Source organism: Bos grunniens, chromosome 7, assembly GCF_055505025.1.
Source record: "Bos grunniens cultivar Pamir isolate PY7600 chromosome 7, Bosgru_T2T1.0, whole genome shotgun sequence".
In the NCBI taxonomy this organism is placed as follows: domain Eukaryota; kingdom Metazoa; phylum Chordata; class Mammalia; order Artiodactyla; family Bovidae; genus Bos; species Bos grunniens.
The window spans coordinates 95,269,190-95,283,396 of record NC_141171.1 but is presented as its reverse complement, the minus strand read 5'-3'; the positions used below and the strand labels follow the sequence as shown (position 1 = coordinate 95,283,396).

Below are 14,207 nucleotides of genomic sequence, written 5' to 3'. Positions count from 1 at the left end.
ACAGGGAGGCCTGGCGTGGTGCAGTCCATGGGGTCGCAAAGAGTCAGACACGACTGAGCGACTGAACTGAACTGAAGGAAGGGAGGAAGGCCTTTGTTTAGGTGCTTGGTAACAGTGGAAACAGTGTCAGACTTTATTTTTTGGGGCTCCAAAATCACTGCAGATGGTGACTGCAGCCAAGAAATTAAAAGACGCTTACTCCTTGGAAGAAAAGTTATGACCAACCTAGACAGCATATTCAAAAGCAGAGACATTACTTTGCAAACAAAAGTCCGTCTGGTCAAGGCTATGATTTTTCCAGTGGTCATGTATGGATGTGAGAGTTGGACTGTGAAGAAAGCTGAGCGCCGAAGAGTTCATGCTTTTGAACTGTGGTGTTGGAGAAGACTCTTGAGAGTCCCTTGGACTGCAAGGAGATCCAGCCAGTCCATTCTTAAGGAGATCAGCCCTGGGATTTCTTTGGAAGGAATGATGCTAAAGCTGAAACTCCAGTACTTTGGCCACCTCATGTGAAGGGTTGACTCATTGGAAAAGACTCTGATGCTGGGAGGGATTGGGGGCAGGAGGAGAAGGGGATGACAGAGGATGAGATGGCATCAGTGACTCGATGGACGTGAGTCTGAGTGAACCCCGGGAGTCGGTGATGGACTGAGAGGCCTGGCGTGCTGCGATTCATGGGGTCTCGAAAAGTCAGACACAATTGAGCGACTGAACTGAACTGAATAGGGGCCTGGAAGCAGGCTAGGAACTTTCAAAGTAGAAACTGAGCTTAATTTGAGGGTGTCTGGGGCATGTGTGTGTACGTATGCTCCGTCATTCAGTCATGTCTGACTCTTTGCCACCCCATGAACTGCTGCCTTCCAGGCTCCTCTGTCTGTGGGATTCTTCAGGCAAGAATACTGGAGTGGGTTGTCATTTCCTCCTCTGGGGCATGTTGGCCCCAAATGATGATTGAGAGCCCTGAGCCACCTTTGTTTCATGTGTGTGTGTGTGTGTGTGTGTGTGTGTGATATTCAGATCTTCAGCATATTTTATTTTTTCTTGGGAATGTCTGCTTATTCCACCATCTCCTGTTTGCTCCAAATGAAGTCATACTAATTTAAGCCTTTATCACCAGAGTGTTCCTAAATGAAACATTCCCTGGAGCCTATATCTAATCCTTTTCCCTAGCCCAGATTCATCTCTGTCTATCTTTCTTACATATGACTGAAAGAGCTGCTTCCCTGAAGCAATTTCTTTTAGGAACTCACTTTCTTATTCCAAAAATCAGAAGAGCCTCCAATCATTTATCCTGTCAAAAGCAAGACTTAAAAGCCACCCCTAAAGGAGTAACGGAGGGGGTTAAGGCAGGACTAGTTCACAGAGTGATAAACCTATGAAATTCTGAGGTCGGAAACTTAAATTACTGTCCTATTTATGCAGTAGTGGATAGAAGTTAAAACTGAAGACACATTTGGAGGTCAAGAAGAGATTAGCCAGGGATCACCAGGTCCAATTCTCGTCCTTTATGTCCTGTTTCACATGTGAAAGGAAGCTGCACACATCCAGAGATCTGCCCTCCATCCACACATCACCCATTCCTGTCTCCTTGCTTTTTGCTTAGGGCACTCCTTTTCCTTGGAGTTTGTCTTTTCAGAATTGCTAAAAAAAAAAAAAAAAAAAAAAGATCCATCTTTTCCATGAGCCTTTTTCCCTTTTCTAGTATCTCTTCTAACCTGTACTTTTCTCCTTTTTGAGAATCCTTACTGCACCTCCCAGCAGTACTTAACCTAATATTTAATTATTTTCAAATGTTCTCCAACTAAAAAGTGAACTCTGTGGATAAAGGAGCAAGCCCCCAAACTTCTGGATCTGCCATAGCAGATTTTTGTGGAGCCCAAGATAGCAGGAAGAAATAGTATGGCAAAACAGGAAGATTAAGTCCTAGATTACGGTCCCAGCTCAGTTATTAATGGGACACATGGCCCATTGTGGTTATATAGCGGGAGGTAGGTGGGCAGCCCTGGTAGCTCAGAGGTTAAAGTGTCTGCCTGCAATGCTGGAGACCTGGGTTCGATCCCTGGGTTGGGACGATCCCCTGGAGAAGGAAATGGCAACCCACTCCAGTATTCTTGCCTGGAGAATCCCATGGACAGAGGAGCCTGGTGGGCTGCAGTCCATGGGGTCGCAAAGAGTTGGACACGACTGAGCGACTTCACTTTCACTTTCAGGTGGGCAGCAACTGGATTATCTCCGGATTCGGAATTCTGGGATTCTAGTAGTGTGTGACTGCCTAACTGAATATGGTGAGAGGAGAAGAAGAGACTCTTAAGTTAAATTTACGGTTGTGAGTCTGGAGAACCAAAAAGAAGCACCCTGACCAGACAGTAGGAAAGAGGTGCCAGTTTGGTGAGGGGCAGCGGTAGTTTGTTGTAGTTGAGTCACTCAGTCCTGTCCAACTCTTTTGCAACCCTGCAGACTGTAGCCCACCAGGCTCTTATGTCCATGGGATTTCCCAGGCAAGAATACTGGAATGGGTTGCCATTTTCTCCTCCAGGGGATTTTCCCGACCCAGGGACCCGATCAGCGTCTCCTGGAGAGTTTGGCAGGCAGATTCTTTACCACTGAGCCACCAGGGAAGCCCTAGGGGTAGTTTGCTGCTAAGTCGTTTCAGTCATGTCCGACTTTGTGCGACCCCATGGATGGCAGCTCACCAGGCTCCCCCATCCCTGGGGTTTTCAAGGCAAGAACACTGGAGTGGGTTGCCATTTCCTTCTCCAGTGCATGAAAGTGAACAGTGAAAGTGAAGTTGCTCAGTCATGTCCGACTCTTAGCAACCCCATGGACTGTAGCCCACCAGGCTCCTCCATCCATGGGATTTTCCAGGCAAGAGTACTGGAGTGGGGTGCCATTGCCTTCTCCAGGGGTAGTTTAGTGTTTGCCAATTTTACTGTCTCTGAGAGTTTCTAACACAAATATCCTAGGCAGTGATAAGTTGTGATTTTTGGAGAGATGCCAAGTTGAGGAATCCTGAAGAGATTCAGAGTCATCACCAAACAGGGTGAGCCTCCAGAAGAGAGTGGATACAGCAGAGGAAAGTGAGGGCACTAGCTTTTGAAATGAAAGGCGTGATCAAAGGGCTAGGAGGACAGGTGTCTGCAAGTGTGAGGAAGCTGTGATGTCCAGTGGAGAATGAGCAGTTTGAAAGCTGAGGAAAGTTAGCATTTGTTTGACCAAGAAGAATTGATGAACTTGATAGAGAAGTTCAAATTCCAGTGATGAGCTGAAGATAACCTCCCTTCAAGGAGTCAGGAAGGAAAGTGTCAGAGATGTTTAGGGTTTATGATTTGAAGAGAGAGCAGGAGGTGGGGCTGATCTAAGTATTCTGGAAGCTAGGACCTCTGTTACCTAAACTGGAGGACCGCCTACTTCCCCACATGAAGGGAGCCTCTCCAGGGCTTCTGCAGGCAAACTGCCATTACTTCTGGTAGAGGGTTATCTGTGGAATGTATGTTTGGGTGAGGCTTTCTCCCTGTAAGGAAATTCAAATTAGCATTAATCTGTATTTTATATTTTCATAAAAGACCATGAATTAGAATGAATCACTGCAAAAAATTGTCTCCCACACCAAGAAATTTTGTCAACCAGTAGTACTTTGATTCTGCTGATAAGTCTAAAGTTAAATTATCTTTATGGTTGTAGAACAATGGTAATAGTATCTATTATGTTTTCTCCAAGAAGATGTTTATCTATTTTTATAAATAATAATAGGGTGGTTAATGCTACCAGTTGTTTTATATTCAGATCATCTATCTTGTAAAGTACTTATCCTTTCCTTATTTCTCTCTAGTTTATTGTGATACTGATTAGTAAACTTTTAAATCTGCAGAGTTTTGGGAAGTAACTGATAGTAGTAGTTAATGTGAGGGGCTAGGGAGGGGCACATGGGTGCTTCTGTATTTTTCTTTAAGGTAGAGTTGAGACAGAAACCCCTGCTTCTGTTTTTGTCCATTGAATTTGGATATGAGGGTATGAAGACTAGCTGATGTGTTACTATTAAAATGTTATCCAAATCTGATTTCCCCGTGAATTTCTGTTACCAGTTTGGCAGAGCATTCCCATAGTAGTGAACCAGTCCCATACTGGTGATTTTGGGTACAGGAAATTATGCCTGAGACTATGGTAGATATTTACAGTTACAGCTTTTCTTTTAAATACATAGCTCTATGAGAAAATATTAAAAGTTAGGAAGAGGACAAAGTCATAATAAAACATTGTTCTAGAAATTATATTCTTCTGATGAAAAGCTTGTGATAGAACTGGTTACTTGTTTGACCCTCAACTAAAAACTCATCTTTGGTAAAATGTGAGAAAATGAAGGAAGGAGAGGGTGGGATATACAGACAGAGTAACCTGGAAACCTATGTTACCATGTGGAAAATAGATGGACAATGGGAGTTTGCTGTATGACTCACAACTCAAACCAGAGCTCTGTAACAACCTAGAGGGGTGGGGTGGGGAGGAAGGTGGGAGGGAGGTTCAAGAGGGAGGGGACATAGGTATTCCTATGGCTGATTCATGTTGATGTCTGGCAAAAACCAACAAAATACTGTAAAGCAATTATCCTTCAATTTTAAATAAATTTAATTTTTAAAAATGTGAGAAAATGGAAACCACAGTTCATCCTCAAACATTTTAATTTTATACTAGCATCCTGTTAAGGTTTTGCAAGATTCCTTTAATTATCTCTAGCTTTCCTCCACCTCTTTGAAAAATATATCAAGAAACTAAGCAAGAATATTTTTTCATGTAAAATTGAATTAGTACACTAATCATTTTTTTCCAAATCATGTTAGTCATTTTCAAAAACCTGATTAGCTACACTGCCAAAAGATACCTCGGTTGTACTGTCAATAATAGTGCAGTGTCATTTATCAAGGCAGCTTAATATAATGACATATAAACCTAGGTATGTAATGGAAAGGTTTTCACAGACTATAGCACTGATCAAATGCATAGATTTAAAGGTTAAACGTTTAGTTCTGTGTCCAGTAACCAAGTTTGATCTGTTTGTTTCTTATGTTTCTTTTAATAGAATTTAATTCCTTTTCGACCTTCAATTCAATTCCAAGGGCTCCAAGGGGTGAGTATTCTTATTTAGCAAAAAATCTAATCTTACACAGTATTACATTTAACTCTTAAAATTTGTTTTCACCTGTGCCTCTTAATATATTAATAACGTCAATCATATTTTGTGAACTTTGTGACTAAATGTAAATTTATGGTACTTTTAAGACTTGAGTTATCTTCTTGATTTATTTAAAAAGTAATTCAGATACAGATATTGAGAGTAGTTATTTCCAAGTCATAGCTACTTGATCTTTTAACTTTTTTTTTGAAGTGTAACATACGTCATAGTGTTAAGAGATTGTATTTTATTTACCACAATTAAGCAACTGAAAAGAATCATTAATTTTAGGCAAGTTATGACTATGTGATTGTTAATATGAACAAACTTTTGTTGTCTATGGCCTTTCTTTCTTTGATTGTACATACTAAGAAATAAAATGTATATATAGAAAATTGAGTTTTTCCAGTACAGGGAATAAACAAAGTATTGTCTGTTTTATTGCTGCACTTAAAAGTATAATAAGTGATAACCCCTAATAAAATGGACTGATGAATTTTGTATTTGTAGTAGATGATAAACTTCACAGGAGTAGTGTCAGTATTATTTCATAATTATTATTATTACTGTTTAATATTAATAAAATGGTAGACTCAATCATTCCATCACTTAAATTAATATGCATTTCTAAATTTGTCTCTAATACTATCTATTTTGGAGATTTGGACTATCTGTAAATGGACTTTAGAGCTGTAGTGAAAAGGCAACCTGAGGGGGAAAGATCCTGTTCCTGCTTATTATAAATCTATATGCTTGAGAATTTTTATGTCACAAAATGCAAAAATTCAATGTGAATAAATACAATCTTTTTAAACTTCATAACTTGAAAACATTTCAGGAGCCAAGAGATTAATTGTATCATTCAGCACCAACTAAGAGTACTTCTAAATCTTGTGAAATGCTAAGATGAAGGAGATGTTTGTGTGTGGATGTCAGAGGTTTGCTTCTCCATGATAGCTTTATAATGAAGTCCTCTTTTTTTCTCCCCCAGAAACTGAGTGTTCATGAATGGGATCCTAATGGGAACAATTGTTCTTCTGAATTTTGTTTTATGGCTTTTTAGATGGTCTTTACTGCATGCTGATTCTATCTTGAGATACTAGTTTTGGTTGTTCACTTAAGGCTTCTTGAACTTTTTTACAAATTTCAGTGGCATCAGTAACATCTGAAGGGATGTTCCAGAGGCAGGAATTCCTGAGCTCAGCCAGGCTGCCCATTTCAGTGAAGGGTTATCTGGGAAGAGAGGACAATACTCAGGGGAGGAGAGAAGGGTTTGAACTCCTTTTCCCTCCCTAGCAGCTGACAACTTGTTTGATGTCTGCTTCTTCCCTCTTCCCATAATTCTTCCAGTTGGGAAGTGGAGGCCAGGGAAATGCAAGTGAAGGATATTTTCTTAGGAGGGACTAGGTTAGACTGAATAACAAGGAACCAATATGTGCAGGCTTCCAAGCTCTTGATTCAGAAATGTAGGTTTTAGCAGTCTCAGAAGAAATATGGCTTGTATGGCATACCTGTTAACCCCAGGCCCTAGGCACCATTACTGAGCAGGCAGTTTCTATTTGAAACTTCAGCCCTCCTTTTCTGAAATCTGCTACCCACCTCCCCCAAACTTTCCTAGTTTTCCAGGCTTCCTCAGTTTATCTCTGCCAGCTCCATTCTCTCTTCCTACTCTATTGTCTGAGTAGAGTTCACTGATAAAAGTAATTTAGATATAAATAACTGATGGGTTTAAATCTTAATGGGCATTTGAATTTTAACAGATAAGCTTTTAACCAAATGAATGGTTGTTGGAGTTGGAAGGCTGGGAGTGTGGGGGAAGGGAGAAGGTACTCAGAGCTGGAGGACACTGGGTCCTACCTTGCGCATTCTGGGCTCTGTCTTCTCCGTCCCCCACCCCCCACCGCAGTCCCCTTTTTATTATTCTAACTGGGAACAAAATATATGGACTCAGCATTGTTTCAGAGCCTGCAGCTGCATTCCAGCCTGCCCTCCCCCCTTCTCTTTGCAGAGCCCTCCCCGTCCCTTTGGGACTTGGTAAAAACAAAGAGTCATTGCAGGGGAGGGAGTGGGTTGGCACAGCCCACAGGGAGGACACAGAGCCACAAATGTGAGGGTCTTCTGTACAGTGTTCCTCTGTTTTTCTTGAGAGCCATGGTAATTTAACATTGCCGGTGCTGATTGCTTTAAAAACTCTCTAAAGAAGTATCCTTAGAGAGTTTTCCTATGTGGAAAATGTTTAGGACTCAAAATTGGAAGGTTTTAACTTAGATTGCCCATAAAAGGGTTTTTCTTAATGAGAAATTTTAGTTGTCTTCTAATATAGGGTTCCAGGTGCTTTGAAAGTTTTCCTAGAAAGAATGTGGCAAATCTAACAAATGTATAGTCTTTACATCAAATGTGATTGAAAATGTAAATTAACTATCATGACAGTGTCCTGTGTAGATATATTTGAAATAGAAATGAAATGTCAGTGCATCATTTTAAAAGTGAACATTTAGTGTCAAGATTACTTCTTCTTTCCCTGATACTAAGCACTGCATGGTTATACTGTTTCTTGTTACTAATTATAGGATTTTCCCCCTTCTGTTAGAAAGTCAGAATTTGGGTCTTGGCAGGTTAGCTTTTAAGCACATTTACTTTTGTGCCTGAACATGTTCTCTTAAAGTTTTCTTCTAAAAGCAAAAGAAAATGCAGACTGGACCATTAAACAAAGTATGGTCTTAAAGAGGAAAATTCTGAGAATCATTGATTACCTGGATTTTTATCATCACAGTTGGGCAGCATAAAAAATGTAAATTGTGTCTTTCACACTTCATCTCACCCTTTACCCTCTGTGGAAGAGAGTACTCAGGAAATTGAATGGTCGTTGAAGGCATTTTATGAATTCTGAAGAGACGAAATAACTGTTAGGAGCAGTTGACTATGTTTTTAAAACTCATGAATATCAGGAGCTGAATAAATCAGCCTGAAATACCTTGTTGATTTTTAAGAGTATGGCTCAACCGATTATCCTCGTGGTTCTAATCTATACCTAGGATACTCATAACTAAAGGTTTACTATTGCCTAGTAAATGCATAGAATTATGCATTTTTGTAGAAAAGATAGAAAAGGTAGCTTTTCTAATTGATAGAAAAAGAAGCTGGTAAGATTCACTACAGTCCTGAAGTATTCAAGTTGCCACATTCACAGGGGTGTATTGGCATAACGAACACAGTTTCCAAAAGCTGCATCCTTATTGTTGAGCAAGCTTTATCTAAATCAGGTTAGTTCTGTATCATATTTTAACTAGAAAACGTGGTAGATGAAAATTTTCCAAAAATGTGTGTTCCAGTAAAGTTTTAAAAACTAATTACTGTGTATTTTTATGTTTGTTGAAAATTTCTTATCTAAAGACCCACAGCTGAAGGAGACAGCTGTACTGCCTAGGTCTTTACACTGCCAGGGAGAATTCTCCCTACACTGGACAGCTCTCAAAGGAGAGGTGCTGGAAGCAAGTTAACTCAGTATTTTCAAGTAATGGCAGTTGTTGCTGATGCAATTATCTACTAACATAATTCTTCAATAAACTATAAACAGGTGCCTAATCAGTGGGTGCACTAATAACTTTATTGTTCCATTTGTCTCTTACTTATTGCACACACATTCTTTTAGTCCTTAGTGATGCCAAGTGCTTTGCTTAAGTGCTTAGTGTGCAGAGATACAGGGATGGGTAAGACATAGGCTTTGCCCTCAGGGAACTTGTGATAAACACATACAGACTAATACTCAGGAAAGAATTAATAATGTAGGACTTAATCCAGACCTTCCTCTGTAGAAACAAGGGACTCTCAGGAACAATGCTTATGTATTTCTGATTGGTATGAATCAGCATCTTAAAGCAAAGGTTTCAGAAAAAACAAAATACTGTATCCTGGAAATAGGTTTATAACATTCCAGAAGGTCTATTAAAATCTGTGTACACCCTCATACACAAAAAGGTATGTTTATAATTCAGATAGAATCTGAGATGGTAAGGTTTTCCACAGCAAATAATGGCCACGTCTGCTGGCCTGAGGCAGCCTTGCAGAGTGGACTTGCCTGCCTGTGGCACCAGGGACTCCTGTGCAGGGAATGATTGTCCCAGGGCGGTGAGAAAAATGTTAACTTTGTCACAGTAAATAGGATTCCAGACTTCAGTATTAACTCAGTATTTGTTATGAGAATGTTGTTCCAAAATTCTAATTTAATTGCTTGCTTCAGACTCAGCAATCCCAGAGGCTTTAGAAAGTAGAAGCTGCATGTGTAATTCAGAAATTAACCTTAAGATGACTGAAAATTAAAAAAATATTCTCTGTACGTACCACCATGTCATGTTTCCTATAAAATACTGAGTCACACACACTTTACCAAGAAGGAGCAATTAAGAGCCAGCCAAACAGGTTTTAAATGTATGCTTTCCAAAAAGGCACAGTGACCTTCTGTGGATGAAATCAGCATTGAACTGCTAACTTTGAAGGCTTGAATGGTGTTAGAATTTTTGCAGTAGAGCCATTAACTCTAAAGAACAGAATTGGATTTTTTTTTTTTCCTTCCAAACTTAGCAAAGCATTCAGAAATATTTTGTTAATTACTTGTTTTCCTTTTGGGGGGCTGGAGAGAAGATTGGTTTTGAAAAACTAAATTATACAGTATTTGAAATTAGTAGGCAGTTTCAACCCACCTGCAAATACTTCCCACAGACTACCCTTCTCTAATCTACTTGATACCCGGGAAGCAAAGATAACTATCTGCTTGAAACAGCAGCAAAGATAAAAATAAATCCCCAGCACTGCCATTCCCTCTTCGATGATACGCCTGCAGTCTGCTTTCCCTTGCTGTTTTTGGTTTGGCTAGTCAACTGGTTTTGCCAACAGTTGTATTTAGTCAGTCTGCTCAAAGGTTGCTGACTAACAGCTTACCCTTACACATTCAGCTCTGAATGTAATTAATACTACAAAGATTTAATTTTAACATTAAAATTAAATTATTTTGTAATGGCAGTTCTGGTTTAATTTTTTTTTTTTAATATTACAGTGGTTAACATTTTGATGTCTGTATTGAATTTTACCTCATTAACCACACATTGGGCTTCCCCGGGTGGCTCAGTGGTAAAGAATCCTAATGCAGGAGAGGCAGGAGATGCGAGTTCTATCTCTGGATCTGGAAGATCCACTGGAGTAGGAAATGGCAACCCACTCCAGTATTCTTGCCTGAAAAATTCCATGGACAGAGGAGCCTGGGGTTGCAGAGTCAGACATGACTGAGCACACGCACTGCAACCATATGTTAATTTACTAAGGTGTTAATACAATAATAAATTACCCAATTTGAAAGAAATATTTCACTTTGGTATATATCAGAGATCACAAAGGAGCTGAAGACTAAGTCATCCAGCTCTGTCCTTCATCAAATTGAAGTCACTTTAGAAAGCAGCTATTGGAACTATGATTGAAATCTGAACTTGCAACCAATACCATAAATGGCATTCTTAGCAGTTAGTTAAGCTTCCAATCTTCATTCAGCAAGCTTTTGTGACTATTTGCTGTGTACCAGGCACCACGGTAGACAGGGTGTGGACCTTGAAATGCCAGCTCTTGTTCCTGACACCACCTGTTTGTCAATAAAACCTGCCACTGATGGCTTTGCCTTTTTGTTTCATTTCCCACCAAAAACTGAAACTTGTGAAGCTCAGTTGCCTGTGTTACAGACATAGTCACTTTAACAGCACTCACTTATTTAAGCTTGAAAAGTAATCATCTTTAACCATCCTATAATATCTACGGTTCTTATAGCTAATCCATCCCTAAATTTGAACCACAAGCAGTATTTAAATCTCTTTTGACCTCTTACTATGTGCAAGGCCTTATCCTTATAAGAACATGATCTATTAAAAAGAAAAGCCAAAATTTAAAGCAGGAAAAACAGTTTAGCAGAATATGTGGAAGCCTTAGATCTTATTTCAAACAATATTTAACACAGCAACAAAATTACTATATATCACTGATTGCAAGACATTTCTTAACCTTTAACATCTTTGGATAGAAACGTATCTCATTAGCAGCAGCATCTTAGTGGTGTGTCATAGTTTGTCAGCATTTTATACTATGCAGTGGTACATAAAATCATGGACAGCCATACAGCTGGGCTGGCATCTTAGATTCAATTAACGGTAGCAGTACAGTAGAAATATTTAGAGAGTTGGTGTATTCTGCAGTAAGATTTTATCTAACTAGAATCTTTTCCAAAGTTTTCTTTCCTGACCTTACCCTTGACAAGTTTGCTTATTAGCTCCATATGTTAGATAATCTGAAGAATTTATAGGGAAGGTAAATATTTATAACCATTCTTGAATTGTGATTTAAACTGGAAGGAACAAGAGTATGAAATTAAAATGTTCTCAAACTTATTTTTAGGCTAAAATTTTTAACTTATAAAAGTAATTTGCTTTGAAAACAAGTTTAGAAGAAAAGAATTTTACTGACTTAAAGACTTAAAAAGCACATATAAATGCTTTGAGGCTAATGAATTTGCCCTTACCAGGCTAGGAATTTTCAAAATCTCTCTTAACTAGTCTTATAATTTGTAGTATATTTAGCATAAGTGCATAGTCATCCATTATTTTGTTTATGGACTCCAGTTTTTTTTTTTTCAGTATTTTTATAACTAAAATTTATTGAATATTTATTATGTGCTAAGACCCCTATTCTAAGCACATTTACACATGTTATTTTCATTTAGTCCTCGCTAGGATGCCGTGAAGCACATACTCGTATCCTGCAGGTGTGTTAACTCTGGCTTTAAATTTAAACCACTTGGTAAAGCTCACACCATTAGTGAGTGAATGAACCTGCACACAGTCTAAGCATCTGATTCCAGAGCCTGTTTTCATCACTGCACTTGCCTTGCCGGCCTATAATAAATGTTCAGTGAGCATTTTATTCTCACATTCAGAGAAACATTTGTTGAGTATCTCCCCAACCAGGAAGAGGGAGAGTCAGGGAGGGCTCAGAGAGGTAGGGACGTGTGGCAAATATTCCCACCATCTTAAGGAACTTGAATTTCACCTTGGAGATCAGTGCTTCTTATCTATAAAATCTCTCTAAGGGTCAATGAGGAGGTCTGGAAATTTGGCTTTTAAAAATTTTCCCCCTAGATTTCCTTATAATAGCTAGGTTCACTGTGATTAAGAACATGAAAAGAATATGCACAAACGCAGGTATGCATACATTCTCTTTTTTGGACAAGGTTCATAACTTTCATCATTTTCTGAAGGGGACCACCAGTCTCCCCAATAGAAAACTACTATAGTAGATGCTTCCAGCACATTTAGTAACCAGTCACAGTAAGGAAAAACATTTTGCTTTGTGACCCTTTACAGATACAGGTGTACACATTCAAACAGCTACAAAAAGTTTCACAGCACGTTATTTATCCTTTACCAATATATTCTGACATGTTCTATTCTATTTCAGTTTAAAAGAATCCTGGTCGCAGCTTACTAAAATTATGTCATAACTTGCCAATGGGTCACAGTCTATAGTTTAAAAAACAGTACAAGAAATTATCGTGATGTCACTCAGTCGTGTCCGACTGTTTGCGACCCAGTGGACTGTAGCCTACCAGAATTCTCCGTCCATAGGATTTTCCAGGCAAGAGTACTGGAGTGGGTTGCCATTTCCTTCTCCAGGGGATCTTCCTGACCCAGGGATCGAACCCTGGTCTCCCGCATTGTAGGCAGACACTTTACCGTCTTAGCTACATGCCCTCTGCATATTCTGACATGTTCTATTCTATTTCAATTTAAAAGAATCCTGGTCGCAGCTTACTAAAATTATGTCATAACTTTCCAATGGGTCACAATCTATAGTTTAAAAAACAATACACGAAATTATCATTTCCTTTTTTTTTTAATTTTAGAAATTTTAGCCAGGGAGTCATGTGACCAGATATGCATTTTAGTTTGTTTATCCAGTAGCTGTCTTAACTTATATTGCTTATATATGGCAAGGAAGGAAAGGGAGGCGTCAAGGATGGCGTCATATTTATGATGAGCATTTCTTTGAATGGTGAGGCTATTATTCAAGATCTAAAATAGATGAAAGAACACACTGAGGCAGGAGTCATGGAGTGTTTGGTTCAGGACATGCTGTCCATGAGGTGTTCAGATAATAACTCTGTACCTCGTTCTGTCAAGATGGATCTGTCCAGGAGACATTGGTAATGGGGGGATTTGGAAGAAACGGGTTTTTCAAGAAACAGTTCGAAAAGACATTTTATAGGGCTTAAGTATACTTGACAGTCCAGTAGTGAGAAGAAAAAAAGATGTATTAATAGGTGGAATTCTGTTAAGGTCTATTAAAAGTTACTTTTTTTCAATTGTTAGGCAAACTGGTTTAGTTATGAACACACGAGTGTTGATACTTTTAATTCTTAATATTTATGAAATTTGAAGCTCCTTTTGCCAAATTTTGTTCACACTCGTTAAGAACAATGACAGGCTAATAGAGATAAACCATGGCATATTGATTATCAAAGAGTACACAAGTAAAAAGCAGTGACTTAGAGCTCTGTGCAGTATGGCAGTGAAAACTCTTAAGTGGGCAGAAGTCTACATATGGTATGACACCATTTGTATAAAGTTTAATAACAGGCAAAATCAAACTGTATTGTGTATGTACACATGTGATTAAATTATTAAAAGCAATAAAGGAATGGTAATCACAAAAGTTAGAATAGTTGTTACCTCTGTTATAGAAAGGCAGGCAGAAGGGATAGGAGGTGAGCACATGGGTAGATATGTTATTGCTAATGTTCTCTTATGTTGGGCAGGGAATCCACAGAGTTTACTGTGTTGTCAGGCTTCATAACTATCAAGCAAATGTTACATAAAGTTCTCATTATCATTAACTTTAAATATAGTAATGTAAATACATATCTTTGTATATTTATAATCTGTCATCTGCATGGATTAAAAGAGAAAAACCAGAACATGTTTCAGTAGATGCCAAGGTGGCATTTGAT

General features: G+C 38.8%; 1 protein-coding gene across 2 annotated transcripts in view; it reads left to right on the top strand.

The window, feature by feature from the left end:
• Positions 1-14,207, top strand: part of ELL2 (elongation factor for RNA polymerase II 2) — a 73,871-nt gene that overhangs the window by 15,561 nt on the left and 44,103 nt on the right. For both annotated transcript variants that reach the window (XM_086413242.1, XM_086413241.1), the window contains exon 2: positions 5,075-5,122. Coding sequence is in view for 1 of the 2 variants with exons in the window: in XM_086413241.1 (XP_086269367.1) it covers positions 5,075-5,122 (48 nt within the window). In the remaining variant the exon portion in view is untranslated. The remainder of the gene's footprint in view (positions 1-5,074; positions 5,123-14,207) is intronic.